This window comes from Egretta garzetta, unplaced genomic scaffold, assembly GCF_000687185.1.
Source record: "Egretta garzetta isolate BGI_Z169 unplaced genomic scaffold, ASM68718v1 scaffold365, whole genome shotgun sequence".
Lineage (NCBI taxonomy): Eukaryota > Metazoa > Chordata > Aves > Pelecaniformes > Ardeidae > Egretta > Egretta garzetta.
Genome location: NW_009259602.1, coordinates 630,425 through 642,975, shown reverse-complemented (window position 1 = coordinate 642,975; position 12,551 = coordinate 630,425). Strand labels below are relative to the sequence as shown.

Sequence of the window (12,551 nt, the reverse complement as noted above, 5' to 3'; positions counted from 1 at the left end):
CGCCCTCTCGCGCGCCGGCCGTTAACGGCCGCCGCCAGGACCGTTAGCCGCCCCGCGCCAGCGCTGCCTGAGGAGATAGGGCCGGGCAGGGGGGAGGCCTGCTGGGCGGAGGGGGTGCCCCCATGCCCTTGAGGGTGGGCGGTACTGGGGAAGCGTAGGCAGGGCTGGGGAGGGACAGATCCCCTTGGGGCAAGGCAGAATCAGCCTCAGCAGCCCGAGGCCGACCTTACGCCCTTCGGCACCTCTGAGAGCCCCAGGCTGGCCCGGCACAGGCCGGGGCTTGGGCCCGCTGTCTCCAGCCCTGATCGGTGCTCTCGCCGCGCTTGGAGGCTCTGCTTCTCTCCAGCGAGGAGAGCTCCTTTGCAGAGGAGCTTACAGAGGTGCTGGTTTCAGGATTTACACACTCTTAGTTAGATGTACTTTCCAGTCACGCAAGATAACCACTCGCGAAGTAACGGTGTTGTACTTTTTATCAGGCAACGATGACAAGCAACACACAAAAATCTGATGAAAATAGAAGTAAACGTAAAAAAGAGATGGAGGTGAGCAGTACTGTATGAGGAAGGGAGGGATGACCCGGACCCTTCTTCTGGCCCTAGGGGAGCAATGCAACCCCCCCACCCCGTGTCCTTCTCTGGCATTGCTATGGGTTCCTGTCAAGGAGAGAGGGCAGAGAGCTCCACGTCAGTTTATGTAGGTTAGGGGAAATGTGTATGACTTTCTTGTATGAAGAGACTGTAAAATTTCTCTTAGTGTTTGAAATCCAACAAAATTGCACTGCAACACAGTTATGTAGGACTTCTTGAGAGTGAGCTTCTGAAGCATACCAGCTTGATAGAAACAAAGATATCAAGCTGGTACTTCCCACCCACTTCCCCAGTACTGAGATGCTGTGCCTTTTCATGATGGAAGGTGCGGATGCTGTGAAGCCAACAACACTTGCACTTTCTCTGAAAACAGTCTCTCAAGATCCTTTTAAAACCTCTTATTTGTTTCAGTTAAACTCTGTCTGTGCTAAGCTTGTTTTACATCCTAGAACCTGTAATTTTTTTATGTGCTCTGTTATTAGAATGAAGCTTCAGAAAATCCTCAGTTGTCCTCCTTTGACAAAACAGATTTGGCTTTTTCTGAGGGCTCGCAGTCCCTTTACAAACCTGAACCACTGGAAAAAGTTTTGAACGGTGATGTATTAAACATACTGGAAGTAACTATATAATTACCTAATTGGATGTTGAGATGAAAATTCATTCAAATGTTTAAATAAAATTACTTTTTTCTTTTAACAGAGATGAACAAAGAAATTAAGAACTTGCTATCAAAATATGCCCACATTTTAAGGCAAGATAACTTTGTCCTATTTGTACAGCACTTTTCTAACTTCTCTAGATAAGATGTATTACTGTAGCTGCAGTTTAGAGAAATTAGCACTGAAGACTATTGAACTCAGGTCTTGAAATAAAAATGCTGTTTTCTGTTACAACAGAGAACTAATTTGGTCAGAAACTGAGTATGGATAAACAACACATTTTTAAGTAAAGCGTAAAAGCAGTTCTAAGTAGTGAGAAAGTTAATGGCTTTAGTATTGATTTTAACTACAGATTTTTTCAATTAAGTGAGAGAGCAGCGATGGATGCTTCTTATGTCCAAGAACTTGATGGAATCTTAAAAGAAGCAAGGACCATAGAAAACCACTTAAAACAGAAAAGGGAGAGTCTGAAACAGAGATTCACTGTGATTGCAAATACTCTGCAAAGCTAAATGGAATTTGTTAGATTGCAGAAATGCAGAGCAAAACGTGTAGTATGTTTTACGTATTAAAATATAAACTATGATGAGTGCTATGATGAATGTTTCATAAATGTATTATGTAAATATTTCTAGCAGTTTGGGAAACTTTCAACAACTTAAGCGACAACTTATTTTTTAAACAGGTAGATACAATACATAGGGTAGTGGTAGTTAGTAAAAAATACTAAATATCCATTTTAAATCCTATGACTCCAAGGGATTCTACACGTTAAAAGATCTTTTTTTACTTGTTGACCCATTGCTTAGGTTGTGCCTGTCCTTCCCATCCCTAGAAAATGTTGGAAGCATTTGAAAAAGAGAGTAGAATGATTTTTGCATTGCTTGGCTTTAAGCCTATAGAAGTTCAACTGAATTCAGAAGCAGCCGTGGTCTTTCTAATGTCACTGCGAAGGAGGATTCTTTTCTTCTTTTGCCACAACCAATCTTTTGCTCTAGTACATAGTATACAAACATTTCTGTGAAACATCGAATTTTGCAATCTAAGTGGAAAAGGACCTCACATTATTTCACATTAACCATTTTCTGTTTTTTTTTTTCTTTCTAATTTAGAAAATATTTTGGTGCTAAAATCTCAATAGAACTTACTTGCAATCTCATTTCCATTTTGTCTCAGACTATAAATAGATTGAAAAGATCGTCTTAGAAATAGGAGAGTTCTATCAAGAATACTACTTTGGGAAATGTATAAAGAGGTATAAAGTCTTAATTTTAAAATGTATTTTAATACTTCTACAGTTTTTCAAGTGAAACCAAGGCCATTTTGATATAAACATAAAAGCACATAATCAAAACTTCACTAGTAATGTCAATAAGTAACTAGATAATGTTGACATAATGTAGAATTACACTGCTTTTTTATTTTGTTATTTAGATACATCAGTATTGTTTGCTGTATATCCAGTTTATTTAAGGTTGCTTATGGGGTTTTTTAAGCACTTTTTCTTTCTTGTCATTTGACTCTGTTAAAAAAGATGAAAAATAAACTGTACAAAGCATCATTTGTACAAATTGTGAGGCTAATGTAATAAAGAAAAGTGCTAGATAGTCCTGTTGCTAGCATAAGATGTATTTATTTTTACCCCAGTACTGTGTATTCATTTTTTCTTTAAGTCCTTTCAGACTTAATCAGACCTTCTTTCCCCCTTTTATTAGATAAAAGTCATAACTGAATTTGCTACCTGTCAAACTGATAATATTTAAAACAAACAATGAGAGAAACTGGGCATCTAGGGTGAGATTTTTCAAGGTATTTAGATACCTAAAGATGCAGATATGTACTTAGTAGGATTTTCAAAGTGCCTAAGCATGTAAGCGCCTTACATGCTTAGGAATTTTTGAAAATCCCGTAAGGTGCCTATCTGCATCTTTAGCATCTGAAGACTTTAAAAAATCTTGCCACTACTCTACATCATATTTTACCAGTCTCTTACTTTTTCCTAATAATCACATCTCATTTTGTAATCTGTCTTGATAATGGCCTTTAAACAGAAGAATGTGGGAGAAAAAGATTTTTTTTAAGTTAGAAACACTTAGGAAAATATTCTAGGAAATCTAAAATCTACAATCATCTATAATGATGACAAAAAGCAGAGTTTTAAATTGTCATCTGTGAAGTATCTGAATTTAGAAATCTACCTATAGTTATTTATGTAAGTTTTTAAAGAAAAATCACACAGCTCTCATTTCTGTTAAATATCTGCCTGTTATCTAAGTTGGAAGCTTGCTGCATTTTTTCTGTTTGTGCTTAGGAAAATTATGCAACCTTTTTAGATCACCTGGATTTTGATCATCCTGATTTAGTTTATATGGCTAATATACCCATGGTGCAAACCTTTGGCTCCAGTATTCAGTATTATTAAGAAGCAGAACCTAGAAAACTACTGGGTTACATAATCTAAGTTTCTTCCCTTATGGGTCTGTGCCCTCTTGATCCCCTAGTGTTACTGTTGCAGCAGTTTGCTCCATTTAAAAACTTTTTTAAAAGTCCAGTAAAATTAGTAAAACTATACTTAGAAGACTGAAGAACTGCTTAGTCTGGCATTCAAGTGTGGCTAAATTCAAGACACCTCTCTAAATGATGACTCTTGTTTTTCTACAGTGATTTCTCATAAGAAGTTGCTTGTCATTATGTGTTTGTTGTAATTTAGAGTGGGATCTCTGTGGTAGTAAGGGGGTTTTAGTATTTGAAGAGACATTGAAGGTAAAGTCAGTAAGTATGGCCTTAGTAACCTAGCTGAGGTTCTGAACGGTGTGCTTATGCTTATTAAAGGGAAGTCATTCAAAGCTTTGTAAGATACTGAAATAGGCATTTAAAAAAATCTTTGTCAGTTTCTAAGAGCAACAAAGCTGCTGGTTTTGCTGCAGAAATCTATGTGAGGCTATATATAAAAATAAACACTGGCCAAGTAAAATGCATAGTTTTGCAAAGTTCCAGCTTGAAATGGTTAAGTTCAGGAAGTTTAAAACGTCCATGGAAAATAAACCAGTCTCTTCCATTTTAAAGTTAAAAAATACTTCAGCAGTGGAAATACCCATTTACTGGTTGCTTTCACACATAAATTTCTTACGGCTTAAAAGGGAGCCTTCCCTAATTACTTTTCTGGCTAAAAATACAGAGCATTTTTCCACTGGCTGCCCTTCAGTGTTCCACTCAATATCTGTATATACAGGAATACCCATTACACATTTTTTCTTCTAAACCATTAGACAATAAAATTTTACTGTTTTCCTCTTTGTCTACAATTTGCCAATGATCTTTCTGCACTGAATGCCTCTCTCATGTATTTTAGTATTTACTGGGAGAAACGAACCAAATTTTTTACTCTCTTCTTCTGATGTGAAACTAAAAGCTCATTCATTCTGTCTCTGAGGAGTGAGATACCCATGAAATCCAACTGGCACACGTCCCATCACTATCCGCTTTCCAGTTTTACTGAAGGAGGTTTGAACAGAAAATTAATTGGCTTTAAAGCTGCCAAATCTGATCAGCAAAGCTCAGCTGGTAACTATGTTTTCTTTAAGCTTCTCCTCCTGTTTAAGCTGCAGTGCCTTAGTAAATTAACAAGGAAGCCTAAGATGACAGATCAGTAACAGAATATAAATGGATTTTTTTTTAAAAAAATGTGGAAACACCTTAGAAAAAGTTCCAATCCTCTTGAAGTCACTGTGATTTTTGACCAGTGAGTCTTTTGCTGTTCTGAGCTTGCTGTGAGTACGTCCACAGTCTGGAAAGTGTAAGTGATGAACAACTAACACTCAGTTCCTCTCATTGCTCTTCTATTATCATGGAAAATAACAGATAATACAGAGACAGCTTAGGTATTCAGCGAAGAGAATTCTCCCCTGAGAAAAGGCAAACAGTGACTGTTTAATTAAAATTAAACTGTCTTTTAGCATAGGTGTAGGAATGTGGATTGTAGTAGAAAAAGACCAAATTGAGTAGGTAATAGATGTGTTTAAGGCTCATAACATTCTGTCTAGAACACATCAGAATTCAATTTTGCTAATCATAGAATCTTTATGTTTTGTCTTTGAATTAGCTTGAAAACCTGATGATGAAGGCAGCATTGGAAAAGAGCAAAGTGGGTGTTTTACATCATCGGGATGAATAGCCAGAAAAAAGGAGGGCAAAGAATCATAGATCAATCAGACTATATCACATCCTACAGAGAGTCTGAAGTAAATTTCTTAACAATGATTTTATAAGCACCTGGGGAACAATACATTTAAAAAAAAATAATTCTTTATCAGATTAGTTGACTTAATATGGAAAAATGATAGATGGGTTATAGCTTGATGTAAGATAATTGACACTGCCCTCTATGATATTATATAAAAATGAGAGCAATTGGGAATTAGGGGCTACATGAATGAGTTAAAAAGTCAATGAAAGGAATACTCCCTTTTTCTGAGAGGTCAGCCTAGGTGGCAACCTATAGTGATCTGCTTCAAGCCTTGCTTATTCCATATTGTCCTGAATGATTTAGAAGGAGAACATTAGAGAATACAATTAATTTTTTCCAATGCAGCAAGCTAGGAGAGGTCACAAATGCTATCAGTAACATATATCAAAAATTCACTATAATCTCAGTAAGATGAAGGGCTGATCTGAGATCAAGGTTAAAAAAAAAAAAAAAAACAACCAAGGGGAAAGCACTATGCTTAGTAAGGGGAACCATATACGTTACTTACAAACCAGAACAATAGCTAGCATTGGTATGATGTTATCCGGTGGTGACAAAAAAGAGAGCTGAGCTGTTTCAGCTGCAGGATAGCAGATAAGACATAAAAACATACTTGTTCTCTTTTACTCTGTGCTACTTTGGTCTTAGCTGGAGGATGGATTTGCATATTAAAAACAAAGTGGGCAGAGTGGGAAACCATAATAAAGGGCAAAGAAAACATGATCTGTGAGGAAAGGTTGCAGCAGTTGAGTTTGTTCAATTTAGAGAAAGCACAAATCGAGGGAAGCTGTGATAACAGATCAGTTATAGAAAGGACGGTTGTAAGGTGTTTACTGGTCTTGTAGAAAGGGCAAGAAGAAATAAGCTTAATTTTCAGCAGAAGACTTAGGGTGAGTAATCATCTGTCCCATCTTAAGCACAGTGGAATGGGCTACCTAGAGTACTGTGTGTGCTGCCTTGCTCTCTCTCAAGGGATAGGACAGTAACACGAAACAAACACAGCTGTCAGCATGCGTTTGCAAAATGCTAGCAGCTTCCTCTCGGCATCATGAAGGAGATGATCCTTCTCAGGTCCATTTTAGTTTGAAACAGCAGGGCATGGCCTGTCACTGGTCCTTCCCTATCTGATTTCATGGTCTACTCTGGTGTGGCAACCAATATTCCTAAAGCCTTCAGATTTTCTGAGGTGCAACATGGTTACTCAGATTTTGAAACAAACCAAACTATTTTTGATAGGTGGAAAAGATGAGACAAGGTGACAAGAATTTTTAAAAGGATTGCCTTGAAGCCTGGCTACCTCAATACGTGGGTACATCTCCTCCCCTTTCTTCCAATTTCTCCAGCTACAAACCGGCAAATAGTGATAAAGCGCTTTTTCCACCAGTGGTAATGTGTGGTTTAATGTCTTGGTGCTTCAGCAACTCACCTGGCCCAGCTGCTGAGGGGCTCTCTAAGGGCTGTTGAGCTGCTCCGGCTGGAGGCTGGTCTCCCCGATGCCCTGCGACTGCCTTGCCCGGCTGTAGCAGGGCAGTGCAGGCAGGCTGGCTCGTTCATCCTTCCCTGCTAGGGCAGACGTTGGTGGCTTTTATTCTGAAATGATGATGTCAGGCAGCTCTCTCCAACCGATCCATCAGTGCTGGCTGCACACTATCATCCTGGCATCGGTACCTTTGCCTGACTATCTCCGATCTGGTGCCTTCTTCCGAGCGGAATATGTTTTCCAAAATCCTTTTGTCTGCCATCAGCCTCCTGCTTGCTAATTTTCGGCATTTCCTCTGCTCTTTGATGCAATTCATTCCAGGTAAAATGCATGAATAAACAAAGACTTTTATCCCATCATCTTGACAAGGGGTTTTCTGTTGCTGTTAAGAGCTGCTGCTGGCACAGGTCGGTAGAGCAATTTAATTTCTATTGATCAGAAATTAGGAACTAAGCAATTTGAAGTGTTTGTTAAGAAGTCAGAATTTCTCTGTTATTTATTGAAAAGATAAACAGGAGAGGCAAGTACGTTGCATAGATTCCCTCGGATTACTAGCAGATACTGATGGTTTAGAGCTGGAAAACCAGGAGGCAGCAGATTCTCTCTGCAAGGGAGCTGAGCTGTGAGCGGGCTGTGAAAGGGAGAGGATTGTTTAGAGCAGCGGCATTACTGAAGCTCCGATCTGAACATACAAGTGCGAAAGTACCCCAAGGGATTTTGTAGCATCATCGAATTCTGCAATTTCTGCACAACTTGAGATGGATCGTGACTTAATTCACCAGAATCTCTGCTTTCTGGTGGTGGTGGTGTTTTCTCTTTAGAATCAAAGGATTGCTTCTGGGGTATCCAAAAATCTGAAAGGTTCTCAAACCTGCCTTATTGTGCCACCAAAACACATCCATGGATACAAATTTAGGAACAGTCCAGGAGGATTCTTTTTCACTGCACGTATTACTAAGTTGGTGTAAGGCATGTGTCATCAACTACATCTGTGAGATGGAAGAGAGAAAATTCAGAGGCAGAGTAATTAATGCAAACTAAATGACCAAATATTAAGTCTAGCATTGGGAATGTTACACAAAACAACGTATCATATTAGAATTTGAGGGTGTGATAAAGCGCTTTCCTGCTGGGGAAAAAAAAAAAAAGCCTGTGTGTATAAATTTACGGTGTTCTTTTGAGCTGCTAGCGGATTGCAACAACTGTATAAGCTTGTTTAAATTGGGGCTCTCTGCTGAATTTAAACTCTCTCGCACTCTACCTCTTTCATTATGTTTTGAAGCTGAACTGCATAGGTACATGAAGTCCTGTGTTTCTTGTCTTGATTACCTGAGTCATGTGAAGAGCTTGCAAATTTCCTTGCCTCATTTTCTGCATCTGAAAATTCTGGATTTTCCCTGACATTTGCTAAGGTCTTCTTGAAAAAGCTTGCTGATACAGAAATGTCTCAATTTAGCTAAAAGTTGAGAATGTTGACTCATGGAAAAGAAACCCCTCCATTATTTGTTCAGGCATTTAGGTGAAACAGTGATAATAAAAGAAAAAAATATGAATAAAATTTATGCCATCCGATATGTTTCCTCTAATGCCAGCAAAATTTTCTTAGCTCACCAGTTGTTCATAGGGCCTTTCTAGCGTAAGTGTTCCAAGGACTTGGTTATGTAAACCAATATTTAACAAAGAAATTACGCTTTCTTCATGACAGCAAAAAACCACCCCAGAAGTGTAGACTCTATTGCTACAGGCGTCTTTGGGAAATCAACAGATATTTAAAATGCAAGAGTATGCGCAGTTCACAGTTGCTCTTCTCCCTTTGACAAGCCTTTCTCCGCTTCTTTTCTGTGTTTATTTCCCCCTGTGTTTTCTGTCACTTCTTTTCTGTTCTTCTTTGCTTCTTTGCCTGTTAGCAAGGAAGTGGGTGGCTGAGCCCCTGACAATGGGAAATCAACAAGCTAGATGGAACAAGGAGTCAAGTACGGGGACTTCCCAGCAGACACAAGGCAAATGCAACAACTTCAGTTCAGAAATAAGTGTGGGACTCTCAGGTGAGCTGAAGGGTTCAACCCTGATGAAGGCAGAGGGTGAAGGCTAGAGTCTGGATGGCAGAAATCAATAGCTACAGCAACTTCGCTTTGGGGTGGGGGAATGGGGAAAGCTGGTTTACTTGCTCTGTTGTTCCAACCTGTGATTTTCAGGGACCATAATGTGGCCCATATCTTGTGTCAGAGGATTTCCAAATCAGCTGTATGGTTATTCTGAATTTGCTTGAATCCTCAGGGAAAACAGAACTCTTGCTTGACTCTCCCTGCTTGAAGAACACCAACTGTGAGCATTCCATTTACTAAAGTCTGCCCTTAAGACTGGTCCTGGATGTCCTGAGTTCAAGGAATTAGACTGTGCAGTTGCATGTGGAGACAAATGTTCGTGGTCCCTGTGCCTTGGATTTGAATACCTCGGTTAAAATTAAAGTGGATTTGCTATATCCAATGTGATTTGAATTTCACAGCTAGCAAATGGCTTCTATGTTTCCTCCATCCACTGTTAAGATTTTCTGTACCTCCCACTGCTGTTTAAATACAATTTACTGTCTGATTCATTGCTACCCTGCCCAAAACAGGTGGGTTAGGTTCTTTGGTACAGAAACTTTTTCAAGATCCTTGCCCTTAGTTTCCTTGTTTCTGAATATAAACAATCAATCCTAGGATGTCAGTTTATGACAGGCAGAGAAATCACGGCACACTGCTCTTTGCATGGAGACAGTACATTAACAAACAATGCCAGGCTACAATAATTATGTAGTAATTGCTTACAATCTTTAGAAAAGATATGAGGAAAAATTAGGATGCTGTTTTAGGCACGGCCTCTGCTCTGATATGCCAAAGGAGGCTTAGATCTTAAGCCTATTTTTAAAGTTTTGACGTAAAATGGAAATTACAGTCCAGAGATAGGATTTTTGAGATGGCAGGTTGTAATCTTGTGCTCATTTTTCAGGTATTATGTTCAAGCAAATACGGTAAGCCCAGTTGGGACTGTAGTACCTTTGATTTATTGCTTATTCAAGTTCTTCTCTCTTAGAGTGTAGCCAGAACAGTAGAGCAGAGTCCGTATTTAATTTTATTTATATGTTGCTCAACATTAAAAACCAGTCTGTCTTCTGTCTTTTGCAGAGATTAGTGTCTTCTTGGGTAGCGAGATGTTACAACAAGTTAAGCTTTATGACTGAGCTCTTACCTGAAGGTGATACACCTTTATTACAATTGCTCATGAACAGTGCCTTCACATAGGCAGTGTTTGTGTTCCATCTGCTCAGTGCATTTCAGAGTAGGTGCAGATAAATGTTACAGTTTTTAGTATAAAACTGTGATCAAATTTGGAGCACAGACTTTATGCAGATTTATTACTTTTTCTTAATGGGGAAGAAGTATAGGATGTGCAGCTGTGGTGGTGTTGTTTTTCTTTTTCTGTTAAACATAGCTGCACAGATTAGCAACAAAACAGTTTCCTTTGATGTGTTTATTCTGTATTGTACTGTCCTACATATGTATTGCAGCAGCTTGATTTTTTTTTTTAATAAATTCCTGTGCTGACGGGGGGAATGAGTTGCACTAGGCCCTTCTGGTCTTAGTTCCATATGTTAATCAGCCCATGTTTTTTGCTGCTGCTGCAAATCATGCTTAATGCTGGATCAAATCTCAGGGAAAAAAAGGGGCAGGTTGCATCAAGTGTCTGCAAAGAACCTGTCTGATCATACCCACCTAACCACCCTTGCCGTGCTCAAATACTGTATTGATTTTTAGATGATGGTCTCTAAGGAACTCCCTGACCACTGTCTTGCTTCCAGATCAGACTAGTGATCTGTAATACTAGGCAGTTTACGTAACGCAAGTAAAAGACACATTTTTTTGTGTTGTGCCAAGTTTAAAGGAGGTCACTGCTTATTTCTGTCTTCTGTTTCTTGTTCTAAATCTCTTCAGAACAAACTCACCAGAGCAAGCACACTTTTTTTTTTTTTTCATTGCATCCCTTTCCTCCTCCTGGCTTTTCAAAATTGTCCTAGAATGACTTGTATGTTTCTGAAAACTTCTGTTTTGCCTCATTTGGATATCATGATTTGATTACATTTTGCATGCATTACCGTCAGGATTTTCATCTTATTTGAGTGGTTCTAAGAAGGAAAGAGAGTAAATTATCTTGCTATGCTTGTTTCTTTCTCTCTGGTCTGATAGGACAGGTTATGAACTTACACATTCTTGTTTTATATAGCCTGTTCTCAGACACTTTCTAGACTATGTCTTGAAATTAATTCTAAGTAGATGAATTCTAACTAGATCAGATTTCAGGAAGGATTACTAAGATAATCATGTGAATGCCAAGGTTATCACAGGAGAAGGAAAATGAAAAGAAGTTGGTTTGCTTAGCTTAGGAAGTGATATGATTGCTCACTCTAAATATAATGTGTGGTAAACATGAGAGGGAGAAATACCAAAGCCACATTGCATTGCTGACAGAAGAACAAGGGGGAGAAACTGTCCAATTAATAAAGTCCTCTTGTAAATTGAAAGGATTTTTCTCATCATCTGGGCAATGAGCAGTCTTCCAAAGAGGGGATAACTGCCAGGAAACAGTGACTTTAAGATGGAGTTTATATATATATGAGACTTTCTGGGACAGCAATTCAGAGGAGATGACCCACAAGGTCTTTTCCAGTCCTGTTCAGGCTCCTTTGTGAAGTTTATCATTCTAAATTCCTGTATGTGATTATGCTGTTCTCCAGGAAATTTTTGTGTAGTGCCATCCTTGGTCATGCCATCTTTATTTCTGCTTGGTTGCAAAAATATCTCCTTAGGGACATGTTGCGCTTGTTTTTTCTGCATATTTTACATATTTACAAACTTTAGCTTGGTCTACTAAAGCTGCATTTCTGCAAATACTGATGGCAGTCGCTAAACCTGCCTGGTGTTGGTCGATATGAAAAGCCTCTACTTCCTTATGTCTAAGAAAATACTCTGAAGCAGTAGTGCTGGGATCAGATTGAGTGCTTCATATAGGATTTAATCAGAACGTAATTGAATTTTAAGAGGGAGAGGATGTTGGTGGTTTGAGGTTAATTGCTTTAGCCCTGCAGCCTGAATTCTTTATCTAGCTGACTTAGCATATTAAAGATCTAAAGAAGGATTTGAGGATTGGCAAGCCAAAGAACTACATTGAAGGGATCTTGCAATTCACCTTCCTGCATGCCTAACACCCATTCAGTCTGTGGCTATTCTAAAGAAGCACGCTTAGAAAAATGCTGTCTGCCAATGCAGTTCTTTTGCAGATATTCTCCTGTCTGAACTAGCAAATTTCCTCTATAGCTGTGAACACATGGTTTCAGAGGCTCACAGGTATGTTGTGCAGCAGCTTCACTTAATCACCTGGATTACAGAACATAGCCTAGAAGAAGCAGTGGTGAAAGTGACCGGTGTAACCAGAACAAACAGCCACACCAGAAAATCAGAATGAAGTTCAGCATCAGTCTGGACTCTGTTTAGTGTGTGGTCTTGTCTGTACTAGACCTGCTTCAGGATTATATTTCTGTA

General features: G+C 39.0%; 1 protein-coding gene across 1 annotated transcript; it reads left to right on the top strand.

Annotated features, from left to right (window-relative positions):
- Nucleotides 1-482: 482 nt before the first annotated feature.
- On the top strand, nt 483-1,758 carry TEX12 (testis expressed 12). The gene is made up of 4 exons (XM_009638405.1): nt 483-542; nt 1,070-1,181; nt 1,287-1,338; nt 1,614-1,758. Exons 1-4 carry the CDS (start codon nt 483-485, stop codon nt 1,756-1,758), a joined length of 369 nt encoding a protein of 122 aa, XP_009636700.1.
- Nucleotides 1,759-12,551: the final 10,793 nt, after the last annotated feature.

Excerpts from the sequence above, each read along its gene's own strand:
- TEX12 (XM_009638405.1), top strand. The coding sequence starts at position 483 with ATGACAAGCAACACACAAAAATCTGATGAAAATAGAAGTAAACGTAAA. Across the intron at positions 543-1,069 it reads AACGTAAAAAAGAGATGGAG|AATGAAGCTTCAGAAAATCC; the intron begins GTGAGCAGTACT and ends CTCTGTTATTAG. Across the intron at positions 1,339-1,613 it reads AAATATGCCCACATTTTAAG|TGAGAGAGCAGCGATGGATG; the intron begins GCAAGATAACTT and ends TTTTCAATTAAG.